Source organism: Garra rufa, chromosome 18 (genome assembly GCF_049309525.1).
Source record: "Garra rufa chromosome 18, GarRuf1.0, whole genome shotgun sequence".
NCBI classification, from domain to species: domain Eukaryota; kingdom Metazoa; phylum Chordata; class Actinopteri; order Cypriniformes; family Cyprinidae; genus Garra; species Garra rufa.
In genome coordinates, this window is record NC_133378.1 from 19,734,679 (window position 1) to 19,753,874 (window position 19,196).

Genomic DNA, 19,196 nt, shown 5'->3' on the forward strand with positions numbered 1-19,196 from the left:
CCACCCTACAATGATATAAATCCAGTTTTTTTTTTAATCTTTAAAAGTAATATCCCCTTTTTAAAATCAGGTCATTCTCAGCTTCTTGTCGGTTTGAAGACACACAGACAGAGGCCGCTCCCAAATAGTAGATTGACATGAGCTCCTTACCTTAGGTAATTTTGTTGTTGTTGTTGCTTTCCTTTTACTAAGGTAATTTTTGTTGAGTTCATTTGATTTTGAGGTCATTTGTAAAATGTTGCTAATTTTTGAAGCTATGAGAATCTTTGTAATGATCACATATATTTGGATAATTTTTATTATACTTTCCTTTATTATTTTTTATTAAATAATTTGCTAAAGTAGATAAATGAAATATACACTACCAGTCAAAAGTTTTTGAACAGTAAACTTTTTTTGAACAAAACGTTTCATAAAATTAATTTATTCCTGTGATTTCAAAGCTGAATTTTTAGCATCATTACTGCAGTCACATGGTTCTTCAGAAATCATTCTAATATTCTGATTTGCTGTTTAAGAAACATTTTTATTATTATTATTATTATCAACATTTAAAACTGTTGAGTTTTCAGGGTTTTTTGATGAATAGAAAGATCAGCATTATCTGAAATAAAAAGCTTTAACATTAACATTATACACTATACCATTCAAAAGCCTGGAGTCAGTATACATTTTTTATTAAACAGAATTAATAGTAATTAATTCTTTTATTTAGTAAAGATGCTTTACATTGACCAAAAGTGATGATAAGAGCCTTTATAATGTTGCAAAAGAGTCTATTTATAATAGAAACCTGAAAAAGTTAATAATAATACATGTTTTTTTTTGTAGTAGCAGTAAATCAGACTATTAGAATGATTTCTGATGGATCATGTGACTGGAGTAATGATGCTAAAAATTCAGCTTTGAAATCACAGGAATAAATTATATTTTAAAATATATTCAAATAGAAAGCAGTCATTTTAAATAGTAAAACTGTAGTAAAAATAGCTGTTTTTGCTGTACTTTGAATCAAATAAATGCAGGCTTGGTGATCAGAAAAGACTTCTTTAAAAAAACACATTCAATTTCTTACTGTTTATAATGAATACATTTTAAATTTTTATTTGGTGACAGATTTTGCCACGCCACAATTGTGCCTCTTGGGGCCCTATTACTAAAAAACTATTCCTCCAATTATTTTTACACAAATTGTGCTTTTCCACTAATATCCTGTATTGAATATATTTTTACATTCATCATTGTTACCCAAATCTTCATACATGAAATGTGAGTGTTTTCATCAGAAAGCATCAATAGTTTCAGATGAAAAAAAAGATCACACATCATCCATAATCCAATGTGAAATCATCAAATGTTTTTGTCCTTGTGGACATATTTAAGATGCAACCTTTATCTTCCACATTCAGTTTCTGCTTTAATGTTTTAAACAAGTGCAAAATTGACACAGAGCGAAGCTTTCAAAATCTCTCATGACAGAGACCTTTCCATTGCGTCGAAGCTTCTTGATCGATTCGATTGTCTGGTTTTTAGTTTCTCCTTCCTGTGGGCTGATGTATCTGCTGAGGTGGCACTTCTAGGCCGTGGCGGTGAGGACTTGTAGAGAACACAAGTGGATCCTTCCTCACCGATCCGATAGGACACCTCGTAAGGGTCCACCCACAGTGTCAGCTCTACTGGAAGTGATGAGAAAAGCTGCTCTTGTGTAAATCCAACAGCAGAGGCTGCTTTTTCTATAAGCGGGTCCATCTTACGGTTGATCCGTAAACATCTGTAGCCAGAGCCTCTGCAGGGAGCTTGAGGAAACCAATGGTGCTGATAGTGCTCTGAGGAGAAAAATGCATAGAACTATGAAAGAAAAATGTCATCAGTGTTAAAAATAGCATTTTTAATACTAGATGATGATGATGTCAAGAAAAGCTGCTTTTCTGTGAGAAAATGATACTTTCAAGTGAAACAAACAATTGGCCATCATCTTATCTCACCTAGCAGAGCATCAGTGAGTGTTTGAGTGAAGACCTCCAGCTGATCTCCAGTCAGGGAGTCATTGCTGCTCAGTAAACTGCTGATGAAAGAAGCAGCGACTGACACCTCTGTTTTCATCATGTTTCCTGCAGCCATATTCTTCACCAAAAAGATACGCGCTGAAAAGATCCTGATAACAGTGTCTGAGGAAACAAATATATGTAAATTACATGAAATTTCACAAGTGAAAATAGTAACTTAATCTAAAGATGGTGTATAACATACCTGTAATTTGTTTCTCAAAGACACAAAAGGCTAAAAACTCTGATTTGAATAACAAACCGACTATTAGACACACATAACAAATATTAGACCCACTGCAATTAGAATATTAGCTACATTAACTCTTTGCAGAACAGATGAATAAAGCAGACGTTCTGAAACAAGTACGTCATAGAGGAGACGCAGCGCTGTTCTCTAGCGCCATCGTCTGACGTGTGCAGACCCACCCAAAACTAGGTTTATTTAAACTCAAATAAACAGTTTTAAACTGCAGAAAGATTTTTTTTTTCTGAGTCGGGCTTATGAAACGACAGCTTGAGTTTTATGATTATTTTGAGTGAAAAACTGCTAAATGTATTTCAAATATGTTATTTTTATTCGAAAAATGTCATTCATAAAAGTAGAATAAATAATTCTAAACCTTGTTTAAAGGTTTTTATGGTTGATTTTCATTCATATATGGATTCTCTCCAAAGTCTTGATAGTAAAAAAATTAAAGATACAGTTATATTTGCTAAAGAGTTAAAGTTAAACGGAAAGTGAAATTATATATGCTGTCGTTTGGAAAATGGACATTTGGTTGTATTTATCTGTATTCTTGTGAAATTTTATTTTTTGTATATTTATGTCAAATTGTAAAATGTATTTATTTATTATTATTATTATTATTTAATATGTTAAATGGAACTGGTAGCACATTTATTGGTTATTTAACGCATAATCAAATTAGACAAAATATGACCCTGGACCGCAAAACCAGTCTTAAGCAGCACGGGTATATTTGTAGCAATAGCCAAAAATGATTGACTTTTCTTATGCCAAAATGTTCCATGAAGACATTTTGTATTTTGATTTTTTTACACCCTCAGATTTTAGATATTCAAATAGTTGTATCTCGGCCAAATATTGTCCTAACAAACCATACATCAACTTCAAAAGGGTCAATTTTATGAAACAGAGATTTATACATCATCTGGAAGCTGAATAAATAAGCTTTCAAATGATGTATGTTTTTTAGGATAGACAGTATTTGGCAGAGATACAACTATTTGAATATCTAGAAACTGAGGGTGCAAAAAAAATCAAAATATTGAGAAAATTGCATTTAAAGTTGTTCAAATGAATTTTCTCAGCAATGCATATTACTAATCAAAATTTAGTGATATATTTGTGGTAGAAACTGTACAAAATATCTTAATGGAACATGAACTCTCACTTAATAACTTCAAAAATTTATATTTTGACCCATACAAAGTATGTTTGGCTACTGCTACAAATATACTGTATACGTGTGCTAATACTGGTTTTGTGGTCCAGGGTCACATATATATTCAACAAATTCGCAAAGGTTTGTGACACTGTGTGAATAACATGCACTCAATTCTGTGGAGATCTGTGGTTTTCTGAGTGATTCTGAGTGTGCAGATTCTGAGTGGGCCTGGTGATAATCTGATTTCAGTTGATTTCACCTTATGGATCTGTTATCTTAAAGTCAATGTAAAGCAATATTAAATGTGTTCTGATTTTGACACAGAAAATGTGTTATTAAACACAGAGACAAATAAAAAACGAAACACCAAATAATAAAATAAATGATCAAAATGTAAAAAAAAAAAAAAAAAGTGGCCAAATATTGTCTTAACAACCCATACATCAACTTCAAAAAACAGTCATAAGGGTCAATTTGATGAAATTGGGATTTTTACATCATCTGAAAGCTGAATAAGCTTTCAATTGATGTGTTTTTTCAGGATAGACAATATTTGGCTGAGATACAACTCTTTGAATATCTGGAAACTAAGGGTGCAAAAAAAATCTAAATATTAAGAAAATCGCCTGTTGTCCAAATGAAGTTCTTAGCAATACATTTGAAAAATTACTAATATATTTACGGTAGGAAATTTACAAAAGATCTTCATGGAATAAACATGATCTTACTTAACATCCTAATGATTTTTGGCATTAAGAAAATTATAATTTTGACCCATACAAATTATTTTGGCTACTGCTACAAATATATACCCGCGCTACTAGTTTTGTGGTCCAGAGTCACATATATATTCAACAAATTCGCAAAGGTTTGTAGGTGTGACACTGTGTGAATAACATGCACTCAATTCTGTGGAGATCTGTGGTTTCCTCAGGGATTCTGAGTGGGCCTGGTGATAATCTGATTTCACCTCATGGATTTGTTAACTTAAAGTCTGTGTGAAGCAATATTAAATATGTGTTTGTCACACCACGGAAAATGAGTTATTAACCACCCAGACAAATTTAAATTAAAACAAATAAATAACAAATAAATATAATAAATAATCAAAAGTTGAAAAAAATAAGCAGTTTTGTCTGCTCTCAAACGTTGGGGGGCGTGTCCGCTGTCGGTTCGAAAACCACGCCCACTCGCTGGAAAGCGGCCGCCTCTCTGAAATGTAAAATACAAATAAATTTAAAAAAGGAGATCCAGCTGTTTTGTAAATTATCCTAATCTTTGTAACGTGTTATCAGCAATACATGTCTAACAGTTTTAATGTGTTTAGAAACAATTCTCTAAATTGTCTTTACACGGACTTGAGTTCACTGCATATTGTGCATTGTGAATGTTGGGCGTGTGGTTGTCTCACATTTGGTAAGATACTTTATATCTTTGATAGGGAACTACATATTTAGGGAATAATAGAGAATGAACAATTTATTTATTTAGCTAGTTAGCTAGTACTCTTTAGTCTTCTCGTTTGCTCAATAGCTTTGCTAGAATTTGACAGACCTTTAAACTTATTGATTTAAAACTATTTTGTTTTGATCTCTAAGTAGCCGCAGACACTTGTGCAAGAATACTTAAGCAACTGTATGATGTTGTCATATTGGCCTGAATAAGAAGTGCCCGCCTTAACTAGAAAAACCTGAAAGATGAGCGAAGTGTAAAGAGATACACGACATAATTCCGTTAATTTGCGTGTATGTATTGTAATTCTAAGGCAGGGTGTGGAAAGACCCGCACTCCATATATTTGAAGGACACGCTCCTCCCCTCATCCACAAATAGCAAAGCAGAAGGGAGTGTCCTCGAGCTTTTCGAGTATAATAACAGCAGGGGGAACTTTTCACTGCGGAAGGGAAACAAAGAATGAGCAGTGTTGTTGAAGTGAAACCCAACACATTTCAAATGAGGTAAGGTGGTCTTCTTTTCAGTATATTAAGCTTTCTATGCATTTCTGCCACAAGTTTGCTGCTTTCTCAGTCCTGAGTTCCATATGTTGTTCCTACTAGGCAATATAGACAAGTTCTTAAGAAGAAAATGTGTGAAAACAAACCTGTTGCAGGCTGCGTGAAAGCCTCAAACCCCACAGACCATGTTTCAACATGTTATCTGCAGACTGAATTACTGCCAACAACAGCATAGGCTATTAACTTCACAATATGCCACTAACAAGCAGACACATCCTGATCCCTGATAGTGTCTATCATCATTAGGTGTCAACTGTCACTTTCTGATCACAGGTTTCCCTTTGATCAGAACACGATTAGGTTTGTTAATCAGGCTTTCAATAGTAAATTGGAAGGGGTTTGGGTATTCAAAATGTGTTTTTGAAACCTGATGAATTGTTCTTGTGTGTGTGGGTTTTGTTTTTACTTGTTACAGTTTAGATAAGTTACCTTTTGAGGATAAGAATGGGGAAATTAGTTAATAATTGACAAAAAATCCTCTAAAAATCTCCAAGAAGTTCTAAAAACGAGAACTTTTCAAGCCACAAAGCACAATCACATGATGTTTTAGTGTTACTCGTCACTTTCAGGATCATCGTTTTGCAATAGTCAAATTAGTTTAAATGACTGTTATATTTAATTCAGGTCTCTTTTAGATGCCATTGAAAAAGTTTTACCTACAGAGATGTTTTTCGTACTCTTCTCTTGCAGAATGTCTGGCAGACTGTTTCTCCTCACTCTCTCTATTCTCTCTGGCCCGCTGAGCTGCTATGGCTTCAGAATTTGTGCCTTTAATGTTAAAAGTTTTGGTGATTCAAAATCAGCTGATGCCAAAATCATGAGTTCTATATCAAGGGTAAGATGATAAATCAAGGGTAAGACCCTTGAACACTACCACGCTTTTTATTTTTGTAATGTATGAAAACATGTCTCAAAATGTTCTGTTTTGTTCTTTTTTGCAGATTGTGTCTCGCTGTGACATATGCTTGCTCCAGGAGGTCAGAGATCAGAAAAACAAAGCTATTCCACGTCTGCTTGCTGCAGTCAACAGGTAGACAATATGCAAATATTAAACAACCAAATCTTAAATCACTGTAACCAGTCAGATTTAAAGGAAAAGTTCACCCCAAAATGAAAATTATGTCATTAATTAATCAACCTCATGTTGTTTCAAATCTGTAAGACCTTTGTTTATCTTCGGGACAGAAATTAAGATATTTTTGATGAAATAGACAGCAACACAACTACAAAGTTCAAGGTCCAGAAAGGTAGTACCGAAGACTGAAACGAAAGAGAAGAAATTGTTGAGTAAAATCTTTATTTATTTATTTTTTTGCATACAAAAAGTATCTTTGTAGATTCATAAAATTACGGTTGAACCACTGATATCACATGGACTATTTCAACAATGTCCTTACTACTTTTCTGGGCCTTGAACGTGGTACTTCCGTTGCTGTCAATGCAGGGTCAGAAAGCTCTGGGAATTCATCAAAAATATCTTAATTTGTGTTCTGAAGATGAATGAAGATCTTTTGGATTTTTTTTAGGTAAACTATCCCTTTAAGTGGTAAACAAATGTATAGTACACAAATGCTGTTATGTTATTTTTTGTTTTCAGACTTAATGATAACGATTATGACTTTGTGGCAAGTCAGCGTCTTGGGAGATCCCAAATCTATCAGGAGCAATACGTTTTTGTTTACAGGTATGTGTTCAGCACTTCTGCGCTTTAGGACAATATGTGAAGACTAGAGATGCACAATTTATATAGAAATTAATACTTTTATTTAGCGAGGATGCCTTAAATAGATCAAAAGTGATGATTAAGACATTTATAATGTTACAAAAGATTTCTATTTCAGATATATGCTGTTCTTCGGAACTTTCTATTCATCAAAGAAACCTGAAACGATTCTACTGAGCTGTTTTTCAACTTAGTAATCAGGGTGCGATTTGCCGGGGGGGGGGGGCCCGCGAAGCCGCTCCTACATCCCGATCTAAATCCAATTATTCGTGAGACGCGCTTTAAAGTCGTCTGAATCAAATGATTTGCCATACGCTCTTTGAAGTTGAACGTTCTGAATCAAATGATTCGCGATCCGATTGGAGCGCTTCGAAACAGTGAATCTTTTTGCGACGCAGTGGTTTACTGATTCGGAGTTTCCAAAAAACCTCCGTTGATACTTTGCTCCAGGGGCGGAGCAGGGGGGGGGTGGCTAATTGGGCTTAAGCCCCGAATGTTTTGTGAAAAGCCCCGAATCTAGGTTTTTAGCGTAATTTTCCACCGGACAAAATTGCGATTGTTAACTCATGATTTCTTTTCTGTCTGTGCGCACCAATCTTGCACTTCTATCTACTCCTCAACCAGACCACCTAGAGACTTCGGGTTTTCGGCATTATGTTAAGGAAGGTCTAATCTCGGGAACGCACAAAAAAAATCCAGGAAAACATTTACTATCTCTTAGTGTTGTGATCCCATGACGTGAGAATATTGCGCTAAAACACTCACTGAGTTTTTATTACTCGTTTAAAATAACTTCAACTTTGTTTCATTTCCTCTTGTAGGCTCTACTGGGTGAATTTGTTTTTGTTTTTTTACTGAGTACCCTAACTATCATCATTTTCCCAGATAGTGTATAGATTTTTAGGCATTCTATTATCTCAAACAGCCTGAAAAATAGTGCATTTAGCTGACGTAATTGGGAAAAAATCTACACAGGGGAACATGCCCCCCGACCCCCCTAGGTTTGGGCTAAGCCTCGAATGTTTACATCGTCTGGCTCCGCCCCTGCTTTGCTCACCTTCTCTATAAAATGTATTTGTTTGAAATTAATTAATTACTATTAAAAGGCCTAACTTACGATGTTTTTATTAAATTGTGATCACATAATACAGCTTCCATCCTATTAAAAACATTTCATGACCTGACACTCATTATCTGGTTCTTGCCTAAAAAGACAGGTATATAATGCGCGTTGTTAACAGATTACACTTACAGTTTGGTCAACCTCTGCCTATGGAGAAAAAAAAGTTTTCAAAAGCATCCCCCCCCCCCTCTGTTTTTTTCACAAATCGCACCCTGGTAGTAATAATAATAAATGTTTTTTGAGCAGTAAATCAGCATATTCGAATGTGACAAAAATTCAGCTTTGAAATCACAGGAATAAATTACATTTTAAAGTATATTTAGATTATTTTAAATAGTACAAATATTTAAAAATTTTGCTGTTTTTGCTGTACATTGGATCAAGTAAAATACAGGCTTGGTGAGCAGAAGAGACTTCTTTTAAAAACATCAAAATCTTACGACTAGTAACATTAAAAACTTTTGACTAGTAGTGCACATTCACATATTTTTGCATTTAGATTTAATTTGCTGTCATCTAACACTTTAAATCACCAAATGAATATCCATTTTTATTGTGTATATTATAATGTTGTGATGCCTAAATTCACTTGTTGCATATCAATTTATATTCTTAAGGTTATTCTTGATCACCATAACTAGTTTTGGAAATTTCAGGTCTTACAAGATAATAGAAGATTGTTTTTCCCCTCACACAGGAAAAGCACAGCGAAGCTGATAAACCAGTATCAGTATCCAGATACACAGAAAGGGGATGTAGATGCTTTTTCCAGAGAACCATTTGTGGTACATTTTCAAGCCCCTAAAACTGGTAAAAAGGAAGGAAAACTTATGCGACAGATAAATCATTATAAGCGGAAGTTTGAATGATTTTAGTCATGTGATCTCATGTCTCTGTCAACAGTGGCCAAGGAGTTTGTCTTGATCCCGCAGCACACCACTCCTTCAAACGCCACCAAAGAGATCGACGAACTCTATGACGTCTTCGTGGACATTAAAGCACGGTGGAAAATTGAGGTATGGGGATGGATTTCTTATATCCAATTTTTTTCTTCAAAGTGGAAGTAAGCCTATGGACAAGACTTCCGTTTCATTAGCTGCTATAGGGAAATAACGAGAAAAATAACAACAGGCGATAAACAACGATAAAACTGCTGTTTGCACTTCAAACCAGTGTGCTCATAATTAAAGGGTTACTCCATCTCCAAATGAAAATTTTGTCATTAATTCCTTACCCCCATGTCAATCCACACCCATAAAAGCTTTGTTCGTCTTCTGAACACAATTTAAGATATTTTGGATGAAAACCGGGTGGGCTTGTCATTGTCCGTTGACTGCCAGGTAAATACCACTGTCAAGACCCTAAAAAAGTATGAAAGGCATTGTCAAAATAGTTCATCTGCCATCAGTGGTTCAATCTGAATTTAAAGAAGTGACAAATACTTTTTGTATGGAAAGAAAATAAAAATATTGACTTCATTCATCACTATGTTGGGTCTCGACAGTTGTATTTCCTGGCAGTCAATAGGACAGTGGCAAGCCTCCTGGTTTTCATCCAAAATATCTTAAATTGTGTTCTGAAGATGAACAAAGCTTTTACGGGTTTGGAGCGACACGAGGATAAGTGATTAATGACAACAATTTTATTTTGGTGTGGAGTAACCGAGACACTGTAGGTGAATAGTGTATAAAAATATAAAAGAGTTACCTTACTTACCCAGTTGATTGATTACTTTGATAATTGCAAACATTTTTTGTATTACAAGTTTTCTAAAATGCAACACATTTCTAAAAAAAAAATGCAAATGAGACATTATTTAATGAAATATGCACTAATTTGCATACATTTGTAGTACAAAAATCTATACACTGGATGAAGTCAGTTTTCAAATTCTTGTTAAATTTTTTTTTTGACATACTAGAGTCAAGTTTTTACAGAGGGGTATCTCGTATTGTCACTCCATAATTCAGAAAAACAACTTGGAACAGACAGGAAACACTTTTTTTTTATTTTTTATTTTTTTTACGATTTTTTGTGGGAATAAAATGTATAAAATCAAGCTAATTATATAAGAACAAATCCCTATGTAAAAAAAACTTTAGGATATAGACAGGAATAAAAATGTAAAGTTTGGTGTGTGTAAGTGTTACTGAAGTGGAGATTTATGGCTGAGTGTAGGAAAAAAAAGCTCATTTTGAGAAAACAGCCTTTGAAAATATGCATTGTAATTGAAATCTATTTTACACAAATAGATAAAGTGCTATAAAAGAAACACGTAACAGTGTCTTGTTAATGTTTTTTTCCAATAGTCTGAAAAAACACTTTATGAAAAACAAAAAAGCCCAAAATCTCAAACTTTACAGGTGTATGAAAAAAGCGTTTTTGCCTGCAGTATCTTCCCTTAAGATAGCACATTAAAATAATATGTTAAGACACACCAATTTGCAATATCAAGGAGCAAAACCAGCTGTTTTGTACAGATAGAAAGCTGACGCGGATGAAACCGGAAGCCAGACCCATTAAATTTACAAATGGCCGCACCCACATTCACAGGAAGCAAAAGGTGGATACGGTATCTTGAGATCAAATTGTAAATTTAGCTTTTTTGTCATCTTTGCAGAATGTGATGTTTCTTGGGGACTTCAATGCAGCTTGTGGTTATGTGGCTAAAAAGAACCGTAAGAACATCAGACTCTTCTCTGACCAGTCTTTCATCTGGCTGATTCAGGATAATGTGGACACTACAGTGAAACAGTCGACTGACTGTGCATACGACCGGTATGCTAGGAAAATGCTCCGTATAATACACTAATGCTGTTTATGATTATGCTTTTATGCTTACTCTAAATGTAATAGCCATTTGTTATGGTTAATCCACAGAATTGTAGTGCATGGAGAGCAATTTCTCAGAACAATCGAACCACTTACAGCAAAGCCATTCAATTTTCCTAAGGAATACCGCCTTACTGAGGCTGAGGTAAGCCAAAATCTGTATTTAGCCTTTTTGTTTTGCAAATTTTCATGTCATTGAACTTCAGCTTGTCTGTTTTAGGCTTTAGAAGTGAGCGATCACTACCCCATCGAGGTGGTCCTCAAAACTCAGAAGTCAGGGTTCTTCACAAAAAACAGCAAAGATTCGTGTCTTCTGCCTACAGCGCTTGTCCTGAACATCTTATTGCTACTGCAGGTGATCATATGAACACATATGAACTAGAAGTGGATTATTCATCTCGTCTGGATGAAGTGAAGAATTTAATTCGCTGTTACACAGCTGATATGTACTTGAGCTCATACAGACCCACAACTGCATCTACAGAATGTGCTGCATAGTGGATGTGACTGAATATTGTGTTTTGTTTAATAGCTTTTAGAAATTGATAATAATTAAGAATTTCTTTGTGATAACTATTTACTGTATGATTGGACTTTTGTAATTCCATTGATAGCTTTTGGAGAAAATATATTTGATAATTGTAGTAAATTCTCATCTTTTTTACTGTGGAAACGTTCATGAAATATTTTATATATGGGCCATTCTACAGAATTGGTGCAAACTGCCGTCCCACAACAATAAACAAAAACAAAAAACAGGTTGATTAGGTTGATTATTTATTTATTTATTTATTTATTTATATATATATATATATATTATATATATATAAATTTGTAAAATTTACACTCCATACACCATAATAATGACAAAGCAAAAACCAGATTTGCACATTTTACAAATTTATTAAAAATAAAACACTGAAATAAGTACATTGCATAAGTATTCATACCCTTAACTCAGTACATAGTGGAAGCACCTTTACAGCCTCAAGTCTTTTTGGGTTTGATGTGACAAGCTTTGCACATCTGCATTTGGCAATTATCTGCCATTCTTTGCCTCTCCTTTTCACCTCTCAAGCTCTGTCAGCTTGGATGGGGGCTGGCAGACATTTTCTAGAGTCCTAGTTGTTCCAATCGTCTTCCATTGTGGATAATGGATGCTACATGCTTCTGTGAACCTTCAATGCAGCAGATTTTTTTCTGAACTCTTCCCTAGATCATTGCCTTAATGCAAGTCTGTCACTGAGCTCTATAGGCAGTTATCTTGACCTCAGGACTTGGTTTTTGCTCTCTTTCTGAGAGGTGTGTGCCTTTCTAAATCATACTCATTCAAATGAATTTGCCACAGTTTAACCCCACTCGAAGTGTAGAAACACCTAGAAGCAATATGAATGCTCCTGAGCTAAATTTCGAGTGTCACAGAAAAGAATCAGAATGAGCTTTATTGCCAGGTATGTTTGCACATACTAGGAATTTGTTTTTGTGACAGAGCTCCACAGTGCTACAGAATGACAGTGACAAGACGATACATATTATAAAGAACAATATACAAGTATACAAGACAGACAATGTGCAAAAATAGCAAAGACATTTGAATGGAAGTAAGTATGTGCTTTAAATAAATAACGGAAAAATGAATAAAGAGTGTATAGTGTTGTATGTTCCACGATCAAGTGTTCATGAGATGGATTGCCTGAGGAAAGAAACTGTTTCGGTGTCTGGTCGTTCTAGTGCTCAGTGCTCTGTAGCGCCGACCGGATGGTAACAGTTCAAAAAGCGAGTGTGCTGGATGTGAGGGGTCCAGAGTAATTTTGGCAGCCCTTTTTTGTACTCTGGATAAGTAGAGATCTTGAAGGGTAGGGAGGGTTGTACCAATGATTCGTTCAGCAGTCCGCACTATCCGACTTAGTCTTCTGAGATCAGAATTGGTAGCTGAGCTGAACCAGATGGTAATTGAAGTGCAGAGGACGGATTCAATAATGGCAGAGTAAAACAGTTTCAGCAGTTCCTGTGGCAGGTTGAGCTTCCTCAGCTGGCGGAGGAAGTAGTCTCTGCTGGGCCTTTTTCACAATGGAGTCTACCCGTTGCATAAGGGTATGAATACTTATGCAACGGGATCTTTTCAGTTTTTTATTTTTAATAAATTTGCACAAATGTTAAAAACCTATTTTTTGCTTTGCCATTATGGAGTAGGGAGTGTAGATTGATGTGGGAAAGAAGGAATTTAAAGTAGTTTAACATAAGGCAGCAACATAACAAAATGTGAAAAAAATGAAGGGGTATGAATAATTTTGCAAGGCACTGTATATTGAATTATCAACTAAGATGTTATGATAGTGTTTGGTTGAATGAATATTAAAACTAATGAATCCATAACTTTAAAATCAGTATGATCAACTCTTTGTCTTTTACAAATAAAGTTTGAAATAAACAGAACAAATGTCATAAATTAGACTTGAAATATTGTTAAAATTGTAATTATCAATTTACCTCTGAACACTTAACAAAATAAAACTATATATATATATATACACACAGCAGATGTCAAACACATTAATAGGTCAATGTATCCCTTCTTATTAAATTACATATTGGATTTCAGTAATGACACATTTAGGGAAGGGACAAACATTGCAAAACTTTCTGAAAATGAGAAATAACTGCATAATTATTAGAAATGTGTACCTTGGATATTACACAATTTGCATACACAATTTGTGGAAAAAGCTTGACTTTCAACTTTGAGCCAATTCTGCAGAATGGCCCACATATAAAATGTATATTTAGTTGATTATTACCAAAAAAATAATAAATAAAAATTACATTATAAATTAAAATTACTTATGAGTATTTGCTTTAAGAATGTACATCAATTCAATTTAATTTGCAAAGTCATGCTTGAAGCCATGTGGCAAAACAGGAAAAGATCCATCAGAACATATGGTCTGATAAGACTGAAGTTGAGCTTTGCACTAAAGGCAAAAATAACAAATAAAAAGACCAAGCAATGCTATCAGGAGGAACCAAAGAAAAAAAAAACAGCAACACTTGAATGACAGTGTATAACTGAATGTGTTTAGATTGCCTCAAAAAAAAAAAATTTCCCAATCTTTCCCTAATGACAGTTAATATTATGCATTGCGTTTTAACTTTAATGCTACCAAACTTTTCAATCAATGTACTACCTTAAGTTCAAAATGCAATTAAAAAAAAAAAAAAAAACACCAAGTCTGTAAATCAAAGAATGGACTTTATTCATGGTCAATAGAGCCTTAGTTCACACAGATGAATAAGTGTGAGTGCTTAGTTGGCGTGTAGGACCTTCCAGCGGCTCAGGGGTCCGTGGCTGGGGATGTATTTCACCCCACAGCCATCAGGAATCAGACGCTTCTCTGCCAGCATGCCATCAAAGTCGCAGGCGTTGAACTTTGTGAATCCATACTTCTTTGAGATGTGGATCTAAGAAAATAATGGGGACAGTCAGCTTACCACATTCGCACAATTATCACATAGACCGTTTTCAACTTCAGGTTACATACCTTCTGACGGCCAGGGAACTTGAACTTGGCTCTCCTCAGAGCCTCAATCACATGTTCCTTGTTCTGGGCCTTTGTGCGCACGGACATGATCACCTGGCCGATGCGCACACGGGCCACTGTGCCCTGAGGCTTACCAAAAGCACCACGCATACCAGTCTGGAGCCTGGAGATAAAGATAAACACACTCAACTGGTCAAATGGAAATTCTATTTTTTTAAAAATTAAAATAAAAACACAAAGTTATGTCTCAAGGGTCCCTTTAACAGCCTAGCACTGCACAGCTAGACTCATACACAAACCAAAGACTTACTGTCTGCAGCCTTTGCACACAACACAAGTACATACAACCTGTGCAGTCGGCTTAATAAGCTGCAAGTGACAAAGTCACAGACCACACATACATGCTCACCTATCAGCTCCGGCACAGGACAACATTTTGTTGATGCGGATAACATGGAATGGGTGCAGGCGCACGCGGATGTGGAAACCATCTTTACCGCAGGTCTTCACCATGTACTTGTTGGCGCAGATACGGGCGGCCTCAAGAGCTAAGACAAAGATATATGATCTATGGATCAGAAGGTGTTTGATGAAAATGATTGAAGTATAAAATGTGAACACCAGCATTGTATGAAGACACCTCACCTTCACTGGACAGCTGCTCATATTCATCAGATACCATGTGAGCGCACAGGGGGAACTCATCCACCTTAGCCTTCTTCCTGCCCAAGTCGAAGATCCTGATCTTGGGATCTGAGTTTGAGAGAAGGATGTGCTCGATCAGAACAATTCTTGAATTATTTGGATTCATTGGAGGAGTACACTTCCAGAACAAGTTCTGTCCGTCTTTTCTCAGTTGTAAAGAAACTGTTTGAGGAAGACATTTCAGGAATTTTGCCCACAAATTTGAACTTCCAAAATGCAGTTTAAATGCAGCTACAAATGGTTTTAAACAATCCCAGCCAAGGAATAAGAGTCTTATCTAACGAAACCATCAGTTATTTTCTAGAAAAATAAATTAGTCCTACATCGATGTTTTACCTTTTTTTGGTAAAGGAACATTTGATCTTCGCACATTCATTTTTTTTCTCTGCAGCAATGTAGGATGATTTTAAATTTAGAGGAAAAAAAATGAGATGGGAGTTTTGACATACCGTAATTGTATTGAACTGGAGTGCACAGAGTATGCATGTGCATCGCAGAGCTAGACAAGACGAGCATTTGAGGTTAAAAAGTGTATAAATTGTAACTTTGAGAAATAACCGATCGTTACGCTAAATAAGACCCATCTTCCTCGGCTGGGATCATTTAGACCCTTTTGAAACTGCATTTTGGAAGTTCAAACTCACAGGCACCATAGAAGTCCACTATAAGGAGAACATTCCTCAAATAACAATTTCTTTACAACTGAAGACTTGAACATCTTTGATGACAAGGGGGTGAGTAAGCTACCTGTAAATGTTTGTTCTGGAAGCAAACTAACACATCAAAATCAATTTATGCATCACTTTAAAAGATCACCATGTCTTGCGAGTTTAACTTTACATAAAAACCAATAAGCGGATTCAACAAGCTCTAAAATCAAGTAAACTATAGAAATTCTAATAATTTCAATGCTTTAAATGACTTTTTAAAGCCTTTTTAGAGCCTAGAGAGAAGACGAACTCCCTCAAAAGTGGTCAAATGGAAATTCAACTTGGGGGGGGAAAATAAGCAGTGTTATGTCTCAAAGGTCCCTTTAAAAGCCCAGCACTGCACAGCTAGACTCATACACAAACCAAAGAATTACTGTCTGCAGCCTTTGCACACCACACAAGTACATACAACCTGTGTGGTCGGCTTAATAAGCTGCAGGTAGGAGTCAAGGTACCCACATATTTTGACCAATTAATTTTCTACTTTGTGATTACACGAAGGACTTAAATATTGAAAATTGCCAATTGGGAATCAATTTATGAATCACTTTTAAACTTACAAGAAGGTGATCATTTACTTTACATAAAAAGCAATAAACGATGGCTAAAATTATTTAAAATATTAGACATGTTGCCTTCCGTAACTTACCAGGAACACCTCGACAGAAACGGGACTTGGGGTAAGGCTTGTTCTTACAATATCTGTAGCTGCAAGAGACGACTGACAATTAGCAAAACTTGAAACTACCGACACACGTGAACTAGTGAAAACAAGTAAAAAATCGTAAGGCATACAAAGCTGAACACCCTAATTATACATCTGTTATATCTACAGATTAAACATTTTCAACAACTGCAAATGACTAAACGTCAAGCTACTTCCAGCGTCTTACTGGGCGCTGATATCTGAGTTTGACATTTAACAACAAAGGGTTTCAAATGATTAAGAATTTTAGAATGCACTTTATTAGAAGCCAGAATTGTCTGTGTTAACAGCAGAAAGCAGCGTGCAGTAGTCTACTGTCAGTGCTCAATGAGGCCGGTGTGCAGCACATGGTTAGCGGGCCCTGCCATTTTCATTAAGGCCGGTTTTTAAAACATCGAATTCACAACTTACCAACGGGCTGGACGGCGGCCCATGGTTGCAATCTGAAATGTACACAATAACAATGGTTTTAAAAAAGAAATTGTGTATTCACAATTTAGTAAGTAACATGTTTTGTCGACAAAAGTGAAGAGAGCGACGAAGCGCGCTCTTACCACGCACTCACCTAATGGAGGAAAGGAAGGATACTGACTTTCCGCTGCGTCATAATGCACCGAGTGGAACTACTTCCGGTTACACAATTTTGCTGTTATTAAACAGATTTTATATTCCAGTTCGTAGGATCAACTGCTATCGATAGTGTAATTCGTATTAATAAACGCGTGTAGCAGACAAATTATATTTTGTCATTTTCTGCGCTCTGACTCCAAAGTAGCCTGTGTACAAAATGTGTAGTTCTGCGCTCCTCATGCTGCTGGTATTTGTAGTCCATGAGAGAAATCTTGGGTTGTACCTTGTACCAGGAACGCCGCTTTACTGTTTTCAGTGACGCTCTGAGAAACGTTTTTCCTGCTCATATGGCCAAAAATACAATAGTCAACATTTGAAGTGGATGAAAACCTTCATCAAAGTTGTTCTAAAATCAAAACCATACCTGTTCTTTGCTAAACATTTTAGACCAACTTCAAATGTTGATGAGGCCTAGTGTAATATTTGAAATATATGCTAAATATATGTTGCAAACAGTGAAGCTCAATGAAATATATTTTTGTAATAGAAAATATATTGTTTCAACCTTCATATACAACAAACAAACATATGTATTTCAGGGGCAATAAAAATACATTTCAGTAGCCTACATTTAGGCTGAGTACAAATGTAGATGTCCTTCTAGAGATCAAAAGTAGATTTATAATTATTTATTAATCCTTTTGTATATAATGCAGTATTACAGTTTTTGGAGAATTTTAAGTTATGCTAAAGTTGGTTTTATATGTTCACACATATTATAGACAACAAATTAAGTTAAAATGTGATATATGTGAATGCATTTTCTTGGACTTTGAAATAATGTTTCTACATTTAAAATATAAAAAATATTTTTTCAAAATAGTAAATATATTTTTGTAATTTTTTGTATACTTTACACTACCAGACAAAAGTTTTTGAACAGTAAGATTTTTAATGTTTTTTTAAGAAGTCTCTTCTGCTCACCAAGCCTGCATTTATTTGATCCAAAGTACAGCAAAAACAGTAACATTTTGAAATATTTTTACGGTTTAAAATAACTGTTTTCTATTTGAATATATTTTACAATGTATTTTATTACTGTGATTTCAAAGCTGATTTTTTAGCATCATTACTCCAGCTTTCAGTGCCACATGATCCTTCAGAAATCATTCTAATATTCTGATTTGCTGCTCAAAAAACGTTTATTATTATTATTACTATTATTATTATTATTATTATTATTATTACTATGGTAAAAACAGCTGAGTAGAATTTTTCAGGTTTCTTTGATGAATAGAAAGTTCAGAAGAACAGCATTTTTCTGGAAAAAAATATTTTGTAACATTATAAATGTCTTTATCATCACTTTTGATCAATTTACAGCATCCGTGCTAAATAAAAGTATTAATTTCTACAATTACTTTGGATCAAATAAATGCAGGCTTGGTGAGAAGAAGAAACTTCTTTAAAAAAAAAAAAACATAAACAAATATTTTGACCTGTAGTGTATTTAAAATAAATAATTTCAAATAGTAATAGTAAAATAAAATAATTCAACTGAATTCAAATCATTTTAAGCAACTGAAAACAAACCTACGAAAGCAATTTGTTTGTCAGCGAGAAAAAAGCTCTTAATTCAGTTTCACACCTGCTTGTGCAGCTTGTGAATGACTCAAAGGAAAATGAATTTTTGATACTAATTAAAACATGAAAACAATTCCGTGCCAAAATGTCACAGTATGCTACTTTTTAAAAGGTAGGTTTGAAGAAACTAAACTATAAACTAAGTTCTCATTTGTTACATTTAGTGGTCAGTA

General features: G+C 34.8%; 3 protein-coding genes and 2 non-coding genes across 5 annotated transcripts; 1 reads left to right on the forward strand and 4 right to left on the reverse strand.

Moving 5' to 3' along the window:
* Window positions 1–1,470: 1,470 nt before the first annotated feature.
* On the reverse strand, window positions 1,471–2,103 carry LOC141290543 (protein BTG1-like). Its single transcript, XM_073822666.1, has 2 exons — window positions 1,986–2,103; window positions 1,471–1,826 (listed from the first exon to the last, which is right to left on the reverse strand). Exons 1-2 carry the CDS (start codon window positions 2,101–2,103, stop codon window positions 1,471–1,473), a joined length of 474 nt encoding a protein of 157 aa, XP_073678767.1.
* A 3,240-nt stretch (window positions 2,104–5,343) lies between these two features.
* Window positions 5,344–11,907, forward strand: dnase1l1 (deoxyribonuclease I-like 1). The gene is made up of 9 exons (XM_073823127.1): window positions 5,344–5,414; window positions 6,162–6,306; window positions 6,413–6,501; window positions 7,069–7,155; window positions 9,015–9,127; window positions 9,221–9,333; window positions 10,938–11,095; window positions 11,198–11,294; window positions 11,370–11,907. Exons 1-9 carry the CDS (start codon window positions 5,371–5,373, stop codon window positions 11,514–11,516), a joined length of 993 nt encoding a protein of 330 aa, XP_073679228.1. The 5' UTR covers window positions 5,344–5,370; the 3' UTR covers window positions 11,517–11,907.
* Window positions 11,908–14,380: 2,473 nt separating this feature from the next.
* rpl10 (ribosomal protein L10) lies at window positions 14,381–17,320 on the reverse strand. Its single transcript, XM_073823128.1, has 6 exons — window positions 17,221–17,320; window positions 16,753–16,811; window positions 15,334–15,441; window positions 15,098–15,236; window positions 14,689–14,851; window positions 14,381–14,608 (listed from the first exon to the last, which is right to left on the reverse strand). The coding sequence occupies exons 1-6, from the start codon at window positions 17,241–17,243 to the stop codon at window positions 14,453–14,455; spliced, it is 648 nt and encodes a 215-aa protein (XP_073679229.1). The 5' UTR covers window positions 17,244–17,320; the 3' UTR covers window positions 14,381–14,452.
* Window positions 14,929–15,063, reverse strand: LOC141291702 (small nucleolar RNA SNORA70). Its single transcript, XR_012340368.1, has one exon. It is a non-coding gene; the product is annotated as a small nucleolar RNA SNORA70 (small nucleolar RNA).
* On the reverse strand, window positions 16,408–16,542 carry LOC141291701 (small nucleolar RNA SNORA70). The gene has a single exon (XR_012340367.1). It is a non-coding gene; the product is annotated as a small nucleolar RNA SNORA70 (small nucleolar RNA).
* Window positions 17,321–19,196: the final 1,876 nt, after the last annotated feature.

Bases quoted from the DNA above. Each gene is read 5' to 3' on its own strand.
- LOC141290543 (XM_073822666.1), bottom strand. From the start codon at position 2,103: ATGAAAACAGAGGTGTCAGTCGCTGCTTCTTTCATCAGCAGTTTACTG. The intron at 1,827-1,985 runs GTGAGATAAGAT...TTTTCTCCTCAG, and splicing joins ACTCACTGATGCTCTGCTAG to AGCACTATCAGCACCATTGG.
- dnase1l1 (XM_073823127.1), top strand. From the start codon at position 5,371: ATGAGCAGTGTTGTTGAAGTGAAACCCAACACATTTCAAATGAG. The intron at 6,307-6,412 runs GTAAGATGATAA...TCTTTTTTGCAG, and splicing joins TCATGAGTTCTATATCAAGG to ATTGTGTCTCGCTGTGACAT. The intron at 9,334-10,937 runs GTATGGGGATGG...TCATCTTTGCAG, and splicing joins AAGCACGGTGGAAAATTGAG to AATGTGATGTTTCTTGGGGA.
- rpl10 (XM_073823128.1), bottom strand. From the start codon at position 17,243: ATGGGCCGCCGTCCAGCCCGTTG. The intron at 16,812-17,220 runs GTAAGTTGTGAA...CGTCTCTTGCAG, and splicing joins GGCCGCCGTCCAGCCCGTTG to CTACAGATATTGTAAGAACA. The intron at 14,609-14,688 runs GTATGTAACCTG...TTATTTTCTTAG, and splicing joins AGTTCCCTGGCCGTCAGAAG to ATCCACATCTCAAAGAAGTA.